This window comes from Cryptosporidium parvum, chromosome 2 (assembly GCF_000165345.1).
Source record: "Cryptosporidium parvum Iowa II chromosome 2, whole genome shotgun sequence".
Taxonomy (NCBI): Eukaryota; Apicomplexa; class Conoidasida; order Eucoccidiorida; family Cryptosporidiidae; genus Cryptosporidium; species Cryptosporidium parvum.
Genome location: NC_006981.1, coordinates 24,069 through 46,785, shown reverse-complemented (window position 1 = coordinate 46,785; position 22,717 = coordinate 24,069). Strand labels below are relative to the sequence as shown.

The window sequence follows — 22,717 nt, the reverse complement described above, 5'->3', positions numbered from 1 at the left end:
AGAATATTAGTCTATCTTAGAATCAGGATTAAAAAAAAGTATATATATTAATAACTTTTCAATAACTTGTATCGCATCCTCTAGATTTTAATACCTTGAAATGAAACAGGACAGCAAGATCACAAAAGATACCACTTGAAGTAGATTGGAAAATATGGTTAGAAATAGATCTCAGAGTTGATGATGATGATGAAATGGTATACTGGTGATACCAAAACAACATATATACGAAGATCTGAAATACAAAATCTTTCTTCCTTTATTTACTCTTTATTAGATGTGATTTCTATTAAAAACTTGATGTCAAGTTTCAAAGTGATCTGCAATAGATTGTAATCTATATAATACACGATCAGGATTAATTTACTTTTTTCCACCAGATATCTTAGCCTTCTCGGTACCTCTAACCTTCTTTCTTCTATTCTTTGTTTCTTTTCTACCCTTACGACCAGTTGCTGTGACCTTCTCAGCAATACCCATTCTGACTTGACGATATCTGTGTTCAAACTTCTTCAAGGCACTAATGTTATTATATATTACACAGAATCCGGAGGATCTTCCACCACCAAAGGCAGTCTTGAAACCAAATAATACAATACAGTTTGCATCTTGGACCTTGTATAACTTAGCCAATTTAGCTTTCAAGTCAGATTTGCTGACTCCTCCTAATGATGGATGAATAACATCAACAACAAACTGCTTTCTGGCTAAGAGAGGATTGTTTAAAAATTGACGTACTCTGACTGTAAAGTTATTCATTGTTATATTTTTTGAATTTTTAAAAACAACACCGAATTTGTCCTGGAAGAATTTTTTTTTGTTCAAGAAAATAATTCCGCTTAATTAGTTTAACTAGGAAAGCTTATTTATATATATATTAATAATATTGATATATTTTCATTTGTATTTCAAAACCACCCTACACGTCTCTTAAATACATTAATAATATTGTGCCTTTATTTATATATTTTAACATTTAACATACATATAATATGTCTCATATTATTATTAATATTTATTTATTATGGTCATAATTAATATTAATTTGCCTTTTATTAATTTCGTCTCGTTATCGCATGTGCCCGCCCAATTTAGGCGGCAACTGCTTAATTAAATAGAGAAATGTAATTTACTGACAACTAACACAATAATGACGAGTTTAATTGATTAATACAAGTAAAAAATCTTTATTTAGTAAATAAATTCAAGATTTATATTGAATAAAATTATTACTGAATAAATTTAGAGAGTTTTTCTTAAAATAATACTCTGGTATTATGGTATAGAAAAATACCAATAAATACCTATTTGAATTAAACCTATATTCATCCTTGACTTAATAAAATTATTCAAATCGAGAATAAGAAAGGAAATAAATTATTCTGGCTAGTATACTAGTAATAGAGTTTACGATATTATTGGATTTCGCTATTAATACAAAATGAGTAACAAGGAAAAAAAACAAATATCTGATAAAAACACTGCAAATAAAAAAAATGCAAGTAAGTCATCAAAAAATGTAAAAGACAAAGTTGATAAGGAAACGGAATTAGCTAATAAAGAAATTGATTTGAAGAATATCAAGAATAAAATCAAAAGAGCAGAACTTGCCAATCAACTTAAACGAGAAAAAAAGTTGGAAAAAAGTAAACGAAGGAGAGAAAATAGAGAGAAAGAGAAAAGAGGGGAGGAAGTAGTTAAAGGAATACCTAGAACAATAGAAAATACACGTGAAATTGATGAAACTTTTGTTCATGATCCATTAAATGATAAAGAATTGCATAAAGAAATGGAAAATGATGAATTTTCAGATTATTTTTCTAGAAAAAGATCACCCAAATTACTTATCACAACTAATAATAAAGCTAGTAAGCATATGTACAACTTTCTTAAGGAAATTGTTTCAATAATTCCTAATTGCGATTTCTACAAAAGAAATGGATTTAATATTAAAGATATTATTAAAGAAGTTAATGAAAAAGGAACAGAAAATAACTATACTGATATTTTAATATTTACTGAACACCCAATTAAAAAAATTCCATGGGGATTGTATATATGCCATCTTCCTATAGGACCTACAAGTTATTTCAGAATTAGATCTGTTAAACTTGCACAAGATATGAAAGGCTCAGCCTTTTCTACTACACATAATCCTGAAGTTATATTGAATAATTTTGACACTAGAATTGGTTATAGAATAGGAAGACAACTAGCTTCTTTGTTTCCATTTAATCCAGATTTTGCTGGTAGAAGAGTTATTGCATTCCATAACCAAAGAGACTTTATTTTTTTCAGACATTATAGATACATTTTCCGTAAAAAAAGAACAACCAGCACACAAAATGCTGAAGAACAACAAGATCAAGCTATTAATAGTGCTGGACTACAGGAAATTGGTCCAAGATTTACATTAAAACTTATGTGGATACAAGAAGGTACTTTTAATACTAAAAAAGGTATTTATGAGTATTTGTGGAGACCTGATTTACAAGTAAATAGGAAGGTCTTCTTTTTATAATTAGATAGATTTTGTTTATTATTATTTTTTATTTATATATAAGTTTATTATGATTTGACTTTTATTATTTATATTATTATTCTTTTGCTTTCTTTTCTTTATATTTCCTAAATATAATTTACATGTTTTGCCCGCCCTTTCCACATATTTCTTATTTTATATAATGATTTATAATATTCGACTTTAATTAAAATTGCCAAATAGTATTGCTTTTTCTCTTAATTCTTGACTTTCTATTTTAATGCAAAATGAAACATTTTTTTTTTAATTTTTAAATAGTTTATATAAAGCTCTATATTTTAAAATATTGAATTAATATTCTTAATTAGATTAATTTATTCAAAAGCAAAATATTTTCTTATTATTTGTTAGTCATGTAGTTTATTATAATAATTTATTGTTTTTGTGCATGCAATTTATTTAGTCAATAATTACACTACTAGTTTGGGCGGGAATAATAAGCAATTTAGTTTTGGTAAAAAAAGGGGAGGCAAAAAGTTAGTACTAAAGTCAAAAAAAAATAAATGCTTTTTTAATAAAAAAAAAATGACAAAAATAAGCCAGGCCAGCTCTAGAAGGGCAAATTTATTCTAGAATTAAGAGCCCATCATAGACTGAGAGTGTGGTACAGTGAAGTCTTTTTAATCAATATCTATAAATAAAACTTAATAAATACACTCATTTTGGTATACCACCCCACTAAGAAATACTTATTGAAGGTATTAGGGTTGTACCCAATTACTAGACAGCAGTAATTTGTGCATTATTATTTGCTATTCTTCTGAATAGAAGAGTGAATTAATTAAAATGTTGGGAAGTAGGAAATATCGTCGTTGGTTAAATAATCAATTATTAATTAACAAAGGTAGAGCATTTCAGATTCACCAATACTGTGATAATTTTGAATTTGATGAAATTGAGTCATTAATTATCTCATCTTCTTTTCGAGATCCAAATTATGTAATTTCTCCAAGTATTTGGATTAGACTATGCTCAGATGACGAGTTACATGAACTTTTCTTGGATCGTAAAGAAGGAAATGAGGAACTTGGTGAGTTAATGATAACCCCAAGAGAAAGTTTGGCAATTCCTACAAGAAACTTTCTTGCAAGTTTAAAGAAAATATGTTCAAATTTGGATCTTAATGAAAATTATTTCTTAAATAATGAAAATTGTGATGAAAATATTCTGTCAGAAAATTTTGCTAATATTAATTTAAAGCATTGTATTACTGGTTATTTAAGTAAAATCTTTCAAGAAGTATTATCTCTTCTAGATAGAGATGATTTGGTTAGATTTATATCAAATATAGAAAATCTTATTATTGAACTAATTCAGAGTAATGAATTACAAAAACAAGAAAAATTACATGAAAATGCTCACAAATTAGTTATTATTTCAGAAAAAGATTGCAAAATGATGAAAGTTTACAATATCAAGGATGAAAGTGTTGATAATAGTTTTTGTTTTCTTTCCTCTGAATTTGAATCACATCTAAATTCTGGTCAAAGCTCCAATTCAATAATAATCAAAGGTTGTAATAAACTACTTCGAAAAATTATCCACTGTTTATGTGACCATTACTGTATAATTAGTAGGTCAATATCAACAATTGGTAATAGTAATAATAATAATAAAGGAAATCATGAAAAGACTATGATTTTATCTCTTCCAAAATCATCCGATATTATTACTCTTCCAAAAGCCAAAATAACCACTTTATTGAAAATAAATCAACATTATTCAAAGAAGCAATTTAACTCCATATCAAATTTGTATTAGTCATAGTATTGATAATGCTTACTACTACAGTTCGACTCTTTTGTATCTATTATATTAGAAAACAAAACTAGATTTGCTCAGTTGTAACTAACTTAAAATAATAAGCATTAAATAGAAATCAAGAAAAATGAGCAAAAACGAATAATTATAAATTTAATAATAATTAAATCTTCACTAGATTCAAATATGAAAGTTAAGATATTTAATCCAAATGTTTGGTAGTAGCACTAACTATCATTTGGATGATTGCTGAACCTATAACTACAAAAATAAAGAGTCCTAGAGCAAATGGACCAACGGGATATCCACTCTTCTTCTTAGAAGATGAAACACTTCCTCTCTTATCAATGTTTTTTTCATATAATTCACCCTTGAGTTTTGTAAATCTAGATTGTGCCTAAATAGCATGTAATTTATAGTTAGTCTTTCTTAATAATTAGAAATGTTAATACTTAGTATGCACTTGAATATTTCTTATAATATAAAAGTGCATAATAGATTATTGAAAAAAAAAACTTACCATTGTTAAGTCCTCACTTAATTGTAATTAATTTTATTTAAATATAAACTTGCAGTAAATAAAATGATAATTTTTTTTCTTAAAAAAAAGAATGCAGTACAAGCTATTAACTAATTTATATTAATGAGAAATTCTTTTTAAATAACAATTAATTAGTATTAAATACTAGATATTTATATCCTTAATCAAATAATAATATCATTAAATAATAATATACCCTCTCTCTTATTATATATATCTTTTAATTACTATTAATTTATTATATTATTAATATCCTATTTCATAACTAAATATAAATAATAATTAACTAACCCCCCTCTCTCCCCCTCAAAACAATTTATGTATTTATCAAATCCCGCCTAAATTGCGGGATGTGGCGCCCATCAAATATATTTTATTTGTTTGGTAATAATTGTTGTAGACGTGGCTGTCTCGTCTTCAAAAAACAGGTATAATAAAATGAATGAAATTAAATAATAAAATATGTAAAAATAATAAAGACAGTTAAATTTGTCAAATTGAAGACAAAGTAAAATTTGAAATAATTGTAAAATGAATGAAGGTATTTGAAAAGTTAAATAATATATTATAATAATACAAAATAGTATTATAAAATATATAATTTAGTAAATATATATTATATTTAATATATATTTATATTAGTATAAATATAAAAATTAATTGTTGAATAAATAGTACAATAATACATTTTTTTATTAGGTTAATAATATTTTTCTCCCTTGACAAGATCAGCCTATTGAATTTTTTTAATTCAATTTTTTTTTAAGACTTTATAATTAAAGGAAAAAAAAGAAACCTTGACAAGACTAATTAACAATGGGTATGAAATACGTTGCAGCTTACTTACTTTGCGTTTCATCTGGAAAGGAACAACCAACAGCTTCTGATATCAAGAAGGTTTTGGAATCTGTAGGTATCGAATATGACCAATCTATCATTGATGTCTTGATCTCCAATATGAGTGGAAAACTCAGCCATGAGGTCATAGCCTCTGGTTTATCCAAGCTCCAATCTGTTCCAACTGGTGGTGTTGCAGTTTCTGGTGGTGCAGCAGCAGCATCTGGTGGTGCAGCACAAGATTCTGCTCCAGCTGAAAAGAAGAAGGAAGAAGAGGAGGAAGAAGAAGGTGACCTAGGTTTCTCATTGTTTGACTAATCTGAATAATTAGTAGTGATAACTCATTACTGGTTTGGAAGGAGTATATAGAAAACTAAATTTTTCTTTATTACATCTCTACATGATTGGTTTAACCTATTTCTTTTTTTTTTTTAAGCCATCAAAGGTACTATTAAAAAAAATAGGACATCCTAGAATTTAGGTTACTAATTGTTCGTATAATAGAAATCAAATTTCTTTCTTTCATTATTTTTAACTTTTACTAGTATTATTAGATGTAACAATGAAGGTTTGAAAATACAAAAAAGTCGAGATTTATTAATTTTCAAAATAAGGTTAAACTCCTAGCTTGGAAAAGAATGTTTCAATACCTACTATATTGTGAAATCAGACATAAATAGAATTATGTCCTACTAATTGAATCTTATATTAATAGGTTTTATTTAGTTAAAGAGAGCTTTCTTGGCTGCTGCTGCTTTTGCTGCTGCTTCTTTCATAGCAACCTTTTTGCAGAATCTCTGGTTCTTTAAGAATTTAGCATTCATACCGAATGTTGGTAACTTTCTGTAGCTCTTTGCCTTCTTTATTCCGTTTCTGTGAGCTTTACGGTTCTATTATTAAATAACAAAAGAGAAAAGTAAATTATCCAATTATATATAATCAGATCAAGGATAACTTCTTTTCAATGTTACAAAATTTAATGATATACAAAGAAAAGCACGTTATCTCTAATCCAATAAATTATTACTTACCTGATTATGATTAGTATGGTTCTTTGATTTGGCCATCTTTGTTTTCAGAAAAAAAAATTAAAGTTTGTGCCTTATATTAATTTAATTAAATATAATCCCAAGACTTTCCGCTGAATTCTTTTTTAAAAATACTAATTTTTTTTAATAAATAAATATATATATAATATGTTAACTAATTTATAAACCTTTTGTTTTATCAATTATATACTAAATATTTTAGATCAAACTTTAACTAGTTAATAATAATAAAAGTGATAAAATATAAATAATTATTAATAATATTAAAGGCCGTCTCGAGATTTCCCGCCCATTGTATTTTTTATTATTAATTGTCTTATAGAGAAAAATAAATGAAAAAAAAAAAAATTATATAACTAAAAAGAAATATTATGTTTCTCTTCTTATATTGAAGATTCATTTTCTTTTATTTCCTCAAACTTCACTAAACTTAATATTATTGAAATACATCCCACTAATATAAAACATTCTTTTTTTCTCAACTCTAATTTATTTCTTCATTATTCCCCCCCCCCCAGTTTACTGTATATTTAAAAAATATTTAGTTGTTCATATTTATTGAGTATTATTTAAACTTTTTCATTACCTCTAACTTTTTCCTCCTTCTTTACTGCAACAAATATTTGTGAAGCAGTGTGGCGCCAAAATAAATCATGTCAAAAATAAAGGTAAAATTGCATAAAGGGATAATTTTGACAGTTATGGCGGTAAATGTTGCAAGTCAATTAACAACGAAGCTAAAAAAAATAAAAAAGAGGACTTATTATTTTATGGATTTGAAGAAGTATTAGACCAGGAATAGAATCAATTAATTGGTATAAATATATTAAATAGATTTAAAATAATCTAAGAAAAAATAGATACAATATAATAACCAGATTAAAAATTTCAATAACAAGTTAATAGGTTAAAATATAAATATATTAAAATATTAAATATTATTATTATTATACAGAAATTATTTGAGTGATTGAATGAAACTATAAGTTAGGAAGTAGCTTTTTGAATCAATGATTGATATTCCTACATGGACTAAGAGGTAAGTTAGAATTTGTTGATATATTAATTATAAGTGAATTAACTATTATACTAATTAATTAATATAGATGGATTCAAATTAGTCAGTTGGATAATACAGAAATTGACCAAAAGAATGATGAAAGCCTTCTTAAAAGATTTAATAAGAATATAAAAAAAGGACTTAAAGAAATTGAAGGTTTTACAGGTTTTTTTCCAATTCAACAAAAAGTAATACCTTATATACTTGATGGAATTAATTGTGATGTGAATAATTACTATAGTAGTGATGTTTGTATTTCAGTTCCAACTGGAGAAGGAAAAACTTTATGTTATGTAATTCCTATAGCAAATTACTTATATAATAGAACATATCCAAATTTATCAGTATTAGTACTTGTACCTACTAGAGAATTAGCAAATCAAGTTAAAAATGTCTTCACAATATTTACAAAAGTTAACAAAGGTAGATTTCCTATAAAGATTACTACATTAACAGGACAACAATCATTTTCTAATGAAATGCATCAATTAAGCACAATACAACCAGATGTTGTAATTTCAACTCCAGGAAGACTTTGTGAGCATTATAATCAACTAGTAATATCACAAGATCAACAGGAAATACCTGAATTATTTAGAAATATTCACTTTATCATTGTAGATGAAGTTGATAGATTGTTATCTCAACCTTATAATGATTGGCTATCTATTGTGAATAATATTTCAAAATATATATTATCTAAAGAAGATAATGGAGAATTAGGATTAGCAAAAAAAACTCCTATTCGAATTCTATTATCTGCAACTATTTCTAATAGTCCTTATAAGTTAAATCAATTGGATTTAGTACGTCCAATATACTTTATCAGCTCAGTTACTGGAGAGTCAAATATACCATCTAGAATGTCCCAAAAATTTGTTAAAGTTACAAATAAGAAATATAAACCACAAACTTTACTTTGTCTTATATATCAATTATTATTAAATAAGAAGCAAAGAAAAAGTTTAAGTAAATTAGTAACAGAAGATCAAAAATCTGAAATTAAAGGAATTCCAAAAGCTTATAAAACTTATTTTAAAGCAGTCATTTTTTGTTCAAGCAAGGAAACTACTTCAAATCTCACCAAGTATTTGCAACAAGAATTAAGTAAATCTAATAGAGATGACTTATTCTTTATTGTTAATACTAAAGATGAAAATAACAATATAAATGATTCTAATAATGAAGATATTCAAGATAGAAAAATACTCATTCCTATTAATAATACTGATAATTCAGAAACTAATAATGATTCTTCAGATAATGTTCAAAAATTACTTGTTGAAGAATTTTCAAGTTTATTGCTTCAAAAGGAAAGAAATCTACTAATGAAAAAATTTAATAATAATGAATTCAATATTCTTGTCTGTTCTGATATTTTAGCAAGAGGTATTGATATTTCTGATATTGATATTGTTATTAATTATGACGTTCCTAACAATATTAAAACTTATATTCACAGAGCTGGAAGAACTGCAAGAGCTGGAAAAATAGGATATACTTATACTATGGTTGAAAATAATCAAATTAGACATTTTATTAAGTTGATTAACTCTAAATATAAAATTACACACAAGCAGACCATGTTTGTTAGAATTAAGAAACAACAAACAAATTATAAAGATTAATGGATAATTTTAGATTTAATTAATAATTTGGTTACTTTATTAATAATTTACAAATATAGAACACATGTCTTTTGCACTAGAATTGTTACAATTGCAATTATTATAAGTACAATTATTCCCACTACAACTACTAAATTATCTTGTATTACTATCCATTATTTTCTATGAGTACCAGAATTTATAATCATTACACTATAAATATTAACAATAGCCACTTATAATTAAAATATTTACAAGTTTTACCGCCAATTCCCATATTTTCACACACCAAATATAATATTAATATAAAAATAAAAATTAAGATTGTTATTTACCTTTCTTACATTAGTATATATTCTCAAATTATTCTATATTCATTTAGTTACTAATTTTATATATTTAAGTTTTATACCCGAATATTTGATTGTAATCAAATCAAATTATTGTCTAGCTAAGACACTCGTAAAATAGGAGAGGGAGAGGTATAAATGAATGAAGGTATTGAGGGGGAAATAGGGGAAAAAAATCTTAAACATTGTTAAATATAAAAGTATGAATTTAATTAGAAACAAGATAAAATTAATTTCTTAAAATTACAAAAAAAGTTGCAAATATTCCAATACTTGTAAACTATTACATGGCTTATTTGACAAATTGCAAATTTATTAAAAAAAGGAAAACCCGCCACCCCCACAAAATAACTTGTCTCTAATTTAATTAGATTGTAATCGTCTATTCTCGGATCCGAGGCTAGACAAAATTTCGAGCATATTATGATGGGGAGGTGAATATTGTAGATTTTTTTTTAAATATAAGAGTTTGTCTAAATATTCGTGAAATGGTATGGAATAACTTTTGGGATAGTTAGATAAAAACACAAAAATCTGATAAATTCTAGCTATTAAGACATGTTTTTATTGTGAACAAGTATTAAAACATAAATTAATAAGTTTTTTTTTATAAAGAGCAAATAATATATATTGTATTATATGCACTTAAATATATATATATATATATGTATATATATATATATATACATATATAAATAAATAAATATATTTGCATATACACAAGAAAATAAATGTATATATAAATATATATTCCAAAAAATTATATAGGAATTAAGAAATATAGATAGATAATAACAGTTTTGTGATAGAATACACAATATAAAACAACTTGAATAATATTATATTTATAACACACGTGGCTATATAAAAGAAGTATAAATGTACAACAAAACATTCATTCATGAAGATGTATATGAGATTCACAACGATGTTTCTTCTCTATATCATGATAATCATCAGCACTCCTCAAGAACAGTATTAAAACAAATCAACCATTCAAAACAGGTCCGATTTAATAGCTCACCTCCTGAAGTTTTTGAGTATGAGGCATTAGATCCCGAAAACTTCTTATATGACAACAATTATCATGAAATAAACTTTAATGTTAAGGGCCAAGGAATTTCAGGTAATGATTCCTATGATTTCTTTGAAATAGAAGATCGATCTGGAGTTTATGAGAATGAAACATCTACGAATGGAAAAAATGTATTAACTTTACCAATTCCTAATAGAAGAGAACTATTCGAACTCGAAAATTATCCAAGTGATTTGAATCAAAATAACTTACAAACATTAGGATCACTTAGAGTTGAAGATATTCTTTCAATTGACGGAAAATTTATCCAAAAAACAACATTATCCGATACAAATTATGATACGAATAGTTCAAATGCAGATCCTGGGTTTTCAGAACATGTTGATAAATGGATTAACCTAAAGGATATTAAGCTTGAAATTGACAAAATTTCCATTAATAAAGAACCCAGTAATAGTTTTAACGATATTATTGTTTCCAAGAATCATCCGACAAATAATGACCAATTGAATAATCCTGACTTCGTTGATTTGCAATCTACAACAGAATCTTTGAGCTTTCTATAATTGATTTTTATCTATTACAAATTTCCTTCCTAATATACTTTATACTTTCTTTCTTTAACACCAGACTCATCCCAACCATCATTTTTATTTTAATTTATATTTTTTTATTTTCTTCCAAATCAACATTCTAATGCCTTTTACTACTATCACTAAGAAATACTAGTATAAATATTAATTTCATAAAAGAAAAAAAAACTGAAAAGTGAATAATCTAGACGAGTTAAATGACTAATTAAAGGAATGGAAACATTCGTTATTTTCTCGTTTCTCTCTCTTTTCCTTTCCCAATCTATTTTATTTTGTTCTTCAATGTAATCTGACTCGTCCACATGCATAAATTCTGAAATATAGGCGCCAACAAAAGTTATTACATGTGTTAGCGGTAACAAATATTGCTAAAAAAAATGAATAATTAAATATGCACAACTATGAAAGAAGATTTATGTGGAAAGAGTTTAATTTAATCAATTTGAATAGGTTTATTTTAATTTATTTCTAGAGCTGTAGATGAATATTTAGTTAGCTATATTGGGTAAAAAATTGGGTTGAAATGTGAGAGATTAGAAATATAGAGTTTACTAATCATAAGTATTCAGACTTTTTTTTGCTCTTATTAGAAAAATATTCTTGATTAAATTTTATACCCCATCTAAAAAGAAGAAAATAAAAAGTACTTAATAGATACAGCAAAATAACATCAATGTTTCTTTCATATAATAAACATTAAAAGTTCAATTATACATGAACTGATATCAAATTTCAAAATTATAAAGTAATCATATTAATAATTCGTTTAATATTTATTCTATTATTTTAACAAATCTTTTTAGTATTTATACAAATACATATTATTTTATTAAAATTATACACCATATTTTTGCCCTTTAATAACAAATAAATTAATAGAAATAAATTCTTTAAAAAATTTCCTACTCCTTTAAGTATCTGATCTATTAATCATTATATTATTCCTAGTAAATTTCTGACAATAGGTCTAAAGTAGACGGCGCGCGTAGATACCCAGATAGTGGAAAGCGTATTAGGTCAATATTTTTGGCGGGCAATGCTTCGAAATTATTTAGCTAGTAGAAGAAAGTTATTAAAGTATTTGGTTGAAAAAGCTCAAGAGGATCGACTAGTCTCTTAATATGCTTAGCCAATAGAAGCTATCCAAAGACACTGTTTAGAGCTAAAATGACATGCTAATTTAATCATAGATTTTTATCTTATTTAATTAGAAGTTATTTTAGATTGAATACTTGTCAAAATACAACAAATTAATAAACATCACAATTATCAAATAGAATAATGAATATTCAATAAAGAACAAAAGAATTGGAGTTTTGATTGAAATTTAATTTATTTTGAAATATTGATATGAAATTCAATAAAAAAAATATTGAATTTGCTGGGGGTAATACCCTATGGAGTAAGCTATTTTTTACTTGGTTGTCACCTTGGATGTCTAAGTTCTTAGGACCAGGAGTTAACACTGATGATCTCCCTCGTCTACCTGCAAATGATGACATTCCAATATGGACTAATTATTTAGAAAAGGCTGTCAATCAAGAAGAAAGAATCAGTAAACTTAAAGGAAAAGGTTTAAGAATATACAAGCCTTTAATTAAGGTTTTTTGGTTTCAATGCCTTATGGTTCTACTCTTGAAAGTCTTTTTTGATGTTTTGCAAACATTAGCTACATTATCATTGAGAAGTTTTGTTTCAAGCTTAGAACCTGATTCCTCAAATAAAAATAATCTTAATAATAACAAAAACAACTACTATATGGGAAGTGTATTTATTGTACTTACGTTACTCAAAATACTTGTGGAAACTCAATATAGTTATTGGTGTGGAAGAGTTAGCTTAAGAATACAAGCTTCATTAATTTCTATGACTTTTAGAAGAGTTGTCCATTGGAAGACTTCTGCAATATCATTTGAAGAATCTGCTATTGGAAAATCTGCACGAAAATCCATTATTCTACGTCATGCAGAGTCTAGAGGAATCCAAGACAGTGAGGCTGTTATATCATCAAATGTATTTAATCTTATCGTTGTTGATACATTAGCTGTTGAGGGATTCCTTATTAATGCAATTGAATGCTTTATTTTCCCTTTGAGACTTATTATTGCATATTTTGTACTCAAAGATTCTCTTGGATCCTCTACAACCATTGTTGGAATCTTTACATTAATTGTATTCTTAATCATATCATTTACATGCCAAATTATTGCATCAACTTATAAAGCACCTTTCATGTCAGCTAGAGATAAACGTATTGATAGATGCCATGAAGTTCTTAGTGAAGTCAGAACTTTACAAATGATGGGGTATCAAAATATTGCTACTGATAGAGTCATGAAATGTAGACAAGTTGAAATGAAAGCTAACAAAATTCGTAATACATTATCTTTAGTTGGTAATTGGATTGGATATCAAATGTCTGGAATTGCTCAACTTGTTCTATTCTTACTTGCAGTATATAAAGGAATTCAATACTCTAGGGAACATAATGTCCCTCTCGTTATTCCAGCCTCTGTTGGAGTTACTACTCTAAAAGTATTGTTCTCCTTACTTGGTCCTTGCAGAAATTTATCCATGTATTCTTTTGCCACTATTGAAGCACTCATTTCATTTAATAGATTCCAATCATTTCTTAGATCTAGACCTCTTGATCTCAGACATTGTTATTCACACTCCATTACATCCAATAATTTCCATGATCTTTCACCTAATACAAAAACCCCTACTCCTATTGAACGTGCATGCATGCACAATTCTGGCGCCAATTCTCTTGATGATACCAGAAATATTGCAAATTCTAGACTAATTACTGATGATAGAGAAAACACAAGTTCTCCTGATTCTACAAGACTTTTTTCCCTTAGATATCAAACCTTATCATCTATCTCTGATAAAGAAGCTCCAGAAGATTCTATTATTGGGAATTTTGATCATCATACAAATTCAAATATCTATTCAAGATATACTACTAGCAATAAAGGTAATCATCTAGCCAATCTAAAAGATATAACCAGTAAGGATGTTGTTGTTATGAGAAATTCATCATATACTTGGAATAAAGAAACACGTAAAAGGAATAAGTATAATAATGATACAGCTAATGAACATACTCATCTACTTAATCGAAATTATGAATTCAGTACAACTTCTGTTTTAAATAACTCTGATACAAGATTTAAATTAAAGAATATTAACTTATCATTATCTCTTGGGGAAACTATTATTGTTGTTGGATCACCAGGAAGTGGAAAAACTTCTTTAATGAATGCTGTATTAGATGAAATTGTTCAAGAAACTGGATTAACTTATGTTCAACCAAGAGAAACTAAAAGTCCTATAGCTTATGCATCTCAGATACCTTGGATTCCTAACGGAAGTATCAAAAATATCATTCTATTTGGTAGACCTCTTAATCAGCTTAAATATGATGTTATATTAGATTGTTGTCAGCTTAATCAAGATTTCAAATCCTGGCAAGATGGAGACTTAAGAATTGTTGATGAAGGAGGTTGTTCATTAAGTGGAGGACAAAGAGCTAGGATTTGTTTAGCTAGAGCTTTATATTCTCTTCCTGATTACTTATTTTATAATCAAGAATCTTCTCCTTTATCAGAACCTATAATAGAATCTGAAAGCTCATCTTACAATAATAGTAATCTATCAATCTCCTGTTTACCTTCTTCTCAAGATTCTATTTTATATCTACTCGATGATATTTTTGTAAGCTTGGATCCTGGAGTTAGTAAAACAATATTTAAAAAATTATTTGGTAAAAATGGATTATTAAGAAAAGTTGCTACAATATTATCTATTGATCATACAATTCTATCATTCTTAATGAGTACTAGTAAACTGCTCAAGGATTTTAATCCAAAAATTCTTGTTCTAGATGATGGCTCTCCTCAATTCTTTGGAATGTACCAATCTTATCTTTCAGATTGGAGATGTATAAATTTGGATATTACTAATAAAGATAATGGACCTCATTCTGAGGAATTTAGTAACGATGATGATTTTTCTTATAATAATAACAATAAATATGACACTACAACGAATAATAATACAATGTATCTATCTACGAATCCTTCAACTAAATGTGAGACTTTAAGAAAGGTTATGGAAAAAGAGGGGAGAGTTACTGGTATGGTTTCAAAGAAGACTTATTATTGGTACTTTTCAAAGCTTAAATGGAGTTGGACTATAGCATTATTTATATTATGTTATTCAAAAACTATGTTTGATAAAGGTACAGATTATTATATGGGTTCATATACTTCAAGAGCTCCTCTTACTGATGTTGACAAATCCATCTTTGAGGGTAAAAAATTTGCATTAATTTATATTATTTTAGCACTAATACAATTAGCTGTGAGCTCAATGGTTTTTATTGGAGAAGCAATTTGTGGTATTAAAGCAGCCATAGAAATTCATGATAATTTATTGGTTGATGTTTTAAATGCTCCATTAAACTTTTTTGATTCTAACCCTGTTGGTAGAGTTCTTAGTAGATTCAGTACAGATCTACTTATGGTAGATAATATCCCAATAATGAAGATTGCTACGGTTTTAGTTGGAGCAATGAATGTTTTATTTCAATGTATTGTAGTAGTATCAGCAGAACCTTCAGTAGTATTTCTTTTTCCAATGATTGGATTGGGTATTTATTATGCAGTTGCAAGATATTTTTCAAGATCTTCCCGTGAACTTCAAAGAATGTGTCTTGTATTATATTCACCATTATGTGGAGTATTCTCTGAAGCAATGAGTGGAGGGCCAATAATTAGAGCCTTTCGTGCTCAAGATCATTATATGTTACAGGGTACCGAGATTATTGATATGGTTCAAAGAGCTAAATTTATGCAACTATGTTCAAAAGAATGGTCTTCTTTAAGAACTCAACTTTTAACTTTTCCATTAACAGCAATGTCTTCAAACTTTTTCACCGCTTTAATTTCTGATTTCTTTTCTAGTCCATCAGATACTTTATTAGAAGGTCAGACATCCGATATGAATACAAGATTAGGATCAGGTCCAGGGGCTGGTATTGTTGGTATAGCATTATATTACTCAGAATCAATTGCTTCAAATATTGGTATGACAATAACATCATATGTAAATATGGAGAAAGAGATGATTTCTGTGGAGAGGTTACATCAATATTATGAGATTTTGAATAAGGAGAAGATTTATAATTTACCATTTTCTTCTCCATGTAAGGTTGAAGATATAGAAAAACAAGAGAAGAATATAGAAAATATAAAAAGTGGTGTAAAGATCATTGATTTAGAGGTTAGATATAGACGTCCAAATAGTAATCCAGCAGATAATCCTGATGAAATTTACTTCCCTCCAGCAATTAATAAGATGAATGCTTGCACTGGTCCAAACGAACATATTGGAGTAATAGGCAGAACAGGTAGTGGTAAATCAACATTTTTACAGGCAATTTTAGGTTTAGTTCCAATAACTAATGGCAGAGTATTTTTAGATAATATTCCAATTGATCAAATGAGTAATGAAGATAGAAATAAATTGATAGGTATTCTTCCACAGGTACCCTTAATTCTGAAAGGTTGGACAGTTCGCAACTTTTTAGATCCATACCAAAAATTCTCAAAGGATGATATTTGGGATGCTCTTAATTTATGTGGTTTATCAAGTTTAATTAGGTCGTTACCAGGTGGGAAGATGCTTGATGCTGTAATAGTACCAGATAATAGTTCAGGAGCTACATATAATAGTAATAATATTTCAGAGAATTCAATCAAGACAGAACAAAAATCAAAGATGACTAACTGTATAAATTCAAGTCATTCTGAGACTCCAGACGATGAGAGATATTTATCAGATTCTCAATTAAGATATTTATCATTAGCAAGATTAGTTTTAAATGCAAAGAGCTACAGATTAATTCTAGTTGATGAGCCTCCACCTGATGTATTTCAAGAAGATACTATTGATTATGTACCTATACATCAATTATTAAGACAATATTTCCCTCATTGTACAGTTTTTGTAGTTGCTCATCATGCAGCGTCTTTACAAAATTGTAAAAAAGTATGGGTACTGGGGAAAGGACGGATATTATTCGAGACTGATTTGAATTCAAATTTTTCTCAGGATCAAATGTTACAGCTTTTTCAAACTGCAGAAACTGAATGTGTGGAGTTTGAAGCAAGCAAAAATACTAAACAAAAATGATATTGAAGATTTGCTTAATCGAAACTAATATGATAGTACTGATTTAATATATTACTGTTATTGAATATATTGATCCTTATTGTTAATATATGAGAAAATATTGAGATAGACAAGTCTCCATTCTTGTCCTATATATAGTTGGTTTTATAATTATATTTTCACACTAAATTTCTTTTTTTTTTTTTTTTGTTTTTCCCCCCGATACTAGCATTTTTAAAGAGAGGGTACCGAAGTTTGGCGCCTTTTCTGCAGAGTTATAGTCAAAGATTAACGTAAAAAAAAAGAAAAAAAAATCCAAAAGAAAAAAAAAGCGGAAAAAAGTTAAAATTGCGTATGAACTAAGTAATATAAGGTTGTTTGATACAAATAGAAAATCGATACTATACACAGGAATTTTTCTTATCTATGTAATAGCAGAAAAGCATAAATTTGCATCTATTATTTGCGAAAAAGAGAATCTAGAGGATTTGCAAGATTTGGGGTGGAAATAAAAGCTCAATTATTGAACAATTTATCAGAACGTCTTGATAGATGTTTAAAAGTTTTATTCTTTCTATAATGTGGAATTTGTTTATTTAGTTTAATGAAGAATATAATACTCACACAGTTAAATATGAAAGAATCTTCATGTTTAGAAGAGGCAAAGTATTGCAATAATGGATTTTTTAAGAAAACAAAAAAAATATTTCAAAAGATTTCATTCTTTTGGGTAACTCCATATTTTTGTGAAAGGATACTTTTTAAAAAGAAGACAATTTTAGAATTAGAAGGTGAATATCTGGATGAGTATGTAAATGAATCATATATTAATACTGAGAGTTTATTGAATAATGGCGTGATAAACTCAGAAAATCTGTTAAGGAGAATTATTGAAGCAAAATGGCAAGCAATTTTAGGAGTAACTTTATTAAAGATAGGAAATGTTTTTGTATCATTTATATTTTCAAGTTATTTAACCAGTTTTATGAAATCTGAGACTCCTAGAGAGAATGCAAGTTTTGGAGTGAAAGCAATAATGATATATTTGGCCCGCCTTATATTTGAATCTCAAAATAGATTTCATAGTGGGAAATTAGCTTTTAGTATTGAAGCTTTTCTATTGAGGTTATCTTATTCAAGATTGTTTTATTCATATAATAGTGAGAAGTGGAGGATAAAAAATGAGAAAGGTTTAAAGGATACTGAGAGATTAAAGAATGCAAGTTCTTCGAATATAATGAATATAGTTTTGGCAGATTGTTCAAGTTTTCCAAATTTAATAACATCAACTTTAGATTTATTAATATTTCCAATAAGATTTCTTTTAACTTGGATTTTATTAAAAGAACATGTAGGATCAGTGGCAACAAGTGCTGTATTAACATTTTTAATAGTTTTCTCATTGGGTTTTTTTCTTCAGATTATTGGTTCGTTATTTAAAGCTCCTTTTATGAGGTATCGTGATATAAGAATTTCAAAAACTCATGAAATGCTTAGACAGATTACTCAAATATGGTTGCTTGGACAAGAAACTAAGATTAAGAATCAGATCTTTGAGATTAGAAGAATGGAGACATTTTATAATAGATTAAGATTAATACTAATTCAGATCGGTACCTTTTTAGATTATCATGTACAAGCAATTTCTCAATTGGTTCTTTTTGTATCTTATATATCAAAAGTGATAAATGATTATTCAAAATTTGAGAATAAATCTTTAAAGAGTCTTGGCCCAACAGGAGTTACAGTATTAAACATATTTTTCACAGTTTCTTCCATTAGAGGGCTTCCTTCTAATATGATAGAGGGATTTATTTCCTTTAGAAGATTTCAAGAGTTTTTAAAGAACACTGAGATTGATGAAAAGTGGTTTAAAGCTGAATTTAAGAACTTGAAGAATAAAAAAGAGTGTGACAAGGACGTTATTCTTGATTTTAAAGGATCGAGATTTATTGAACTAAACAAGGTATCGAATGAATTCATAGCTAATAATGACAAAAATGAGCAAGACAAAAGCTATGAGGATAAAAACGAGAATACAAAACTGTTAGCAGATGAGGTAGACTTGAGATCAGTTATTACTGATGATCATTTCAAGGATTTATCAGTGCAAATTAAAAAAGGAGAAAAGGTTTTTGTGATTGGAGAATCAGGATCTGGAAAAACTACATTCATTCAAAAAATACTATTAAATGAAAATCTTCTTCTGAATAATATGAATGAACATGAATATGGGCATTTTTACTATAACTATTATCTTTTAAATAATCTACCAATAGGATATGTTTCACAAATACCATGGATACCTTCTGGTACTGTAAGATCAATAATATTATTTGGATCAGAGTATATAGAAGATCGCTATATGAGAATTATTGAATGCTGCAACTTAGTAACAGACTTTCAACAATGGAAAGAGGGAGATTTAAAGCAAATTGACGAAGGAGGGAGTATTTTAAGTAAAGGACAAAAAACCAGAATATGTATTGCAAGAACTCTTTACTTCTTTTTCTCTAATATGGACTCCAATTCTAAATCAGAATATTGTCCTTTGTTTATTTTTGATGATATATTCTCCAATTTGGACCATTTTGTTGCTAATAAACTCTTTTACAATCTCTTTAATAGCAATGGAATTCTCTCAAATTCTTCAGTAATCATCACAATTGACCAAAGATCACTCTCCAACTTCCTTAAATACTCCTCTACTCTAGATTCTAAACCCTCATTGAATCTATACAACTCCTTTCATTATTTATGCATTGATCATTTTAATTATTCACCAAATTCTTTCAAAATCCCTCAACAAGTTCTCATTAATGATTTTGAATCTATTTTTACAGATACTCGTATTGATACTCTTGTTAATAATGACCATCATCATATGATCTTCTCCCCAAAAAACCCTAATCATACACACTCTGATCCAATCTATAATGTTCAAAATAATTCTTATACAATGAATTTTAATCATTATCCAGAAATTTCCCGCCAAAACACAGAATCTGACAAACTTATTTCTAATAATAATTCCTCTATTATTAATTCATTTAAAGAAAAAGTTGTTAATAAAGGACATATTTCCCTAAATAGCTATAATTGGTATCTCTCTAAAGTTGGAAGGCCAATCATTATTATTATCATGTTTATATTACTTTCCAAATCAGCACTTGAAAGACTTAGTGAATTGCTTTTTACTGGAAATTCAACGCATGCACACACCCTTAAAAGATTTCTTCTATTATATTCTCTTTCTACTGGTCTCAGTTTGACTTTTGGCGGGCTGGTCTTTATTTTAGAGGCTATTGCATGCACTTTTGGCGCCAATGAAATTTATAAAAGTATATTCGATTCTTTATTAATAAAAATACCAAATATAATACCAATACATATTATATTGAATAGGATTGGGGGTGATATGTTGATTATAGATACATGTATTGTGAAGTCAATTATTTCCAGTTTAGCACCAGTATTGACAATCATAGGTCAGACAATATTTATTGTATATACATTTCCTTATTTTACACCATTTTTTCTTATATGGATAATGCTTATTATAAAGCCGATATGCCTTAAATTTATTTCATCTTATAGGGAATATCAGAGGTTTTCAATATCTCTTTTTTCCTCAATATGTGGAATATTTTCTGGAACACAGCTTGGAGGTTTAACAATTGCAATGCTTAGAAAACAAGAAATGCTTAGAAGTCAAGCTAGTGAAAATATTGATTTATATATTAAGGTTAGATATATACAGCTTGCTTCAACTCAATGGGCAGGGTTTTGGATGAATATTGCAATGACTCCTGTTGGGATTATATTAAATATTATATTAATTCAGTTAGGATTTCAAAGTCAATCAAGTTCAGCATTTATCTGTATATATTATTTCCTTTCTATTGCAGAATCTATTTCTTCTTTAATATATAAATTCGTACAATTAGAGAAAGAAATGTGTTCAGTTGAAAGGATTAAAAATTACATTGAAACTTTTACATTATTGAATGAATATATACAAAAAAATGAGCAAAATTCTTATATTGAAGAATATAACAATAATCAAGAACAAATACCTCCTCAATTTAATTCAAATGATATCGAACATATGAATCATTTTAGTACTCTTGTTAATATTGTACCTATTTTTCCAGAAAATCATAGTCTACAAGATTCTTATAATCAACAAGGTTTATTTATCAAAGATTTACAAATTTCTACTTTGAATTATTTCTCTATTTCAAGAGAATTTAATAAAGAATCTATTGATAACTTAAAATTTGAAACTTTATTATTAATTAATGGTATTTTAAAAGCATATCCAGGAAATATAATTGGTATTATTGGAAGAACTGGATCAGGTAAATCATCTCTTATTAATTCAATTATGGGTTTACATTTACAAACAAATGGAACTATTTTACTTAATAATGTTAAAATTAATAATATTAAGAATAAAAATCAACTTATTGCATTACTTCCTCAAGAAAATCTTTTTATGGATGGTTATACAATTAGATCTTTATTAGACCCTTTTTCTCAATATTCTGATCATCTTATACTAGAAGCTTTAAATAAGATTAAATTATTGGATTTCATTCTCTTACTTCCTTTAAAGTTAGAAACTATTATAATTTCACAAGATTCTAATGAATATAATTTTGATCATAATTTCCAAAGAAATCAATCCATACATAATACAATAATATTATCAAATTCTCAAATTAGGTACCTATCTTTTATTCAATTTATCATATCACCATTAAAATATCAATTATTACTTATTGATGAACCTCCATATAATGTTACTTTTTCATATAATAATAAAACATTTGAAACTCCATCTATTCATAATATCATTAATTCCACCTTCAAACATTGTCCTTCTTTAATTATTACTCATGATATTGGTATTTTCGATAATTGTGACATTTTTTGGATTATTAAAAATAACCAGCTTCATAAAGTTATATATAAACAATTTGGAGAATTGCCTAATAATTATATTTGGAATGAACTAAGTGATTTAAAATAATCAATATAAAATATTAGTATGATTCTCAATAACTTAACTTTTTTTTTTTTTTTAAATTATTATTTCAATACGTAATTTCATTTATATTTGCATGCATGCAAATACATGCAAATTTTTTTTCAATTT

The 22,717-nt window shown here is 27.0% G+C and overlaps 10 protein-coding genes across 10 annotated transcripts; 7 read left to right on the top strand and 3 right to left on the bottom strand.

Annotated features, from left to right (window-relative positions):
* Positions 1-363: 363 nt before the first annotated feature.
* On the bottom strand, positions 364-843 carry cgd2_170 (40s ribosomal protein s24; the record flags this gene model as incomplete). The annotated part of the gene is made up of 1 exon (XM_625386.1): positions 364-843. A coding segment is annotated over one exon (480 nt), but the record flags the coding sequence as incomplete, so codon positions are not given.
* A 598-nt stretch (positions 844-1,441) lies between these two features.
* Positions 1,442-2,521, top strand: cgd2_160 (IMP4-like U3 small nucleolar ribonucleoprotein (snoRNP); the record flags this gene model as incomplete). The annotated part of the gene is made up of 1 exon (XM_625385.1): positions 1,442-2,521. One exon carries the CDS (start codon positions 1,442-1,444, stop codon positions 2,519-2,521), a length of 1,080 nt encoding a protein of 359 aa, XP_625385.1.
* Positions 2,522-3,328: 807 nt separating this feature from the next.
* On the top strand, positions 3,329-4,303 carry cgd2_150 (hypothetical protein; the record flags this gene model as incomplete). The annotated part of the gene is made up of 1 exon (XM_625384.1): positions 3,329-4,303. One exon carries the CDS (start codon positions 3,329-3,331, stop codon positions 4,301-4,303), a length of 975 nt encoding a protein of 324 aa, XP_625384.1.
* Positions 4,304-4,505: 202 nt separating this feature from the next.
* Positions 4,506-4,826, bottom strand: cgd2_140 (conserved hypothetical protein; the record flags this gene model as incomplete). The annotated part of the gene is made up of 2 exons (XM_625383.1): positions 4,506-4,700; positions 4,824-4,826. 2 exons carry the CDS (start codon positions 4,824-4,826, stop codon positions 4,506-4,508), a joined length of 198 nt encoding a protein of 65 aa, XP_625383.1.
* Positions 4,827-5,660: 834 nt separating this feature from the next.
* On the top strand, positions 5,661-5,999 carry cgd2_130 (60S acidic ribosomal protein LP2; the record flags this gene model as incomplete). The annotated part of the gene is made up of 1 exon (XM_625382.1): positions 5,661-5,999. One exon carries the CDS (start codon positions 5,661-5,663, stop codon positions 5,997-5,999), a length of 339 nt encoding a protein of 112 aa, XP_625382.1.
* A 404-nt stretch (positions 6,000-6,403) lies between these two features.
* cgd2_120 (ribosomal protein L29) lies at positions 6,404-6,748 on the bottom strand (the record flags this gene model as incomplete). Its single annotated transcript, XM_001388149.1, has 2 exons — positions 6,404-6,572; positions 6,711-6,748. 2 exons carry the CDS (start codon positions 6,746-6,748, stop codon positions 6,404-6,406), a joined length of 207 nt encoding a protein of 68 aa, XP_001388186.1.
* Positions 6,749-7,831: 1,083 nt separating this feature from the next.
* On the top strand, positions 7,832-9,418 carry cgd2_110 (Dbp6p, eIF4a-1 family RNA SFII helicase; the record flags this gene model as incomplete). The annotated part of the gene is made up of 1 exon (XM_625381.1): positions 7,832-9,418. A coding segment is annotated over one exon (1,587 nt), but the record flags the coding sequence as incomplete, so codon positions are not given.
* A 1,208-nt stretch (positions 9,419-10,626) lies between these two features.
* Positions 10,627-11,349, top strand: cgd2_100 (hypothetical protein; the record flags this gene model as incomplete). The annotated part of the gene is made up of 1 exon (XM_625380.1): positions 10,627-11,349. The coding sequence occupies one exon, from the start codon at positions 10,627-10,629 to the stop codon at positions 11,347-11,349; it is 723 nt and encodes a 240-aa protein (XP_625380.1).
* Positions 11,350-12,726: 1,377 nt separating this feature from the next.
* Positions 12,727-17,577, top strand: cgd2_90 (ABC transporter with 9x transmembrande domains and 2xAAA; the record flags this gene model as incomplete). The annotated part of the gene is made up of 1 exon (XM_625379.1): positions 12,727-17,577. The coding sequence occupies one exon, from the start codon at positions 12,727-12,729 to the stop codon at positions 17,575-17,577; it is 4,851 nt and encodes a 1,616-aa protein (XP_625379.1).
* Positions 17,578-18,160: 583 nt separating this feature from the next.
* Positions 18,161-22,591, top strand: cgd2_80 (ABC transporter family protein, 2x AAA domain; the record flags this gene model as incomplete). Its single annotated transcript, XM_625378.1, has 1 exon — positions 18,161-22,591. One exon carries the CDS (start codon positions 18,161-18,163, stop codon positions 22,589-22,591), a length of 4,431 nt encoding a protein of 1,476 aa, XP_625378.1.
* Positions 22,592-22,717: the final 126 nt, after the last annotated feature.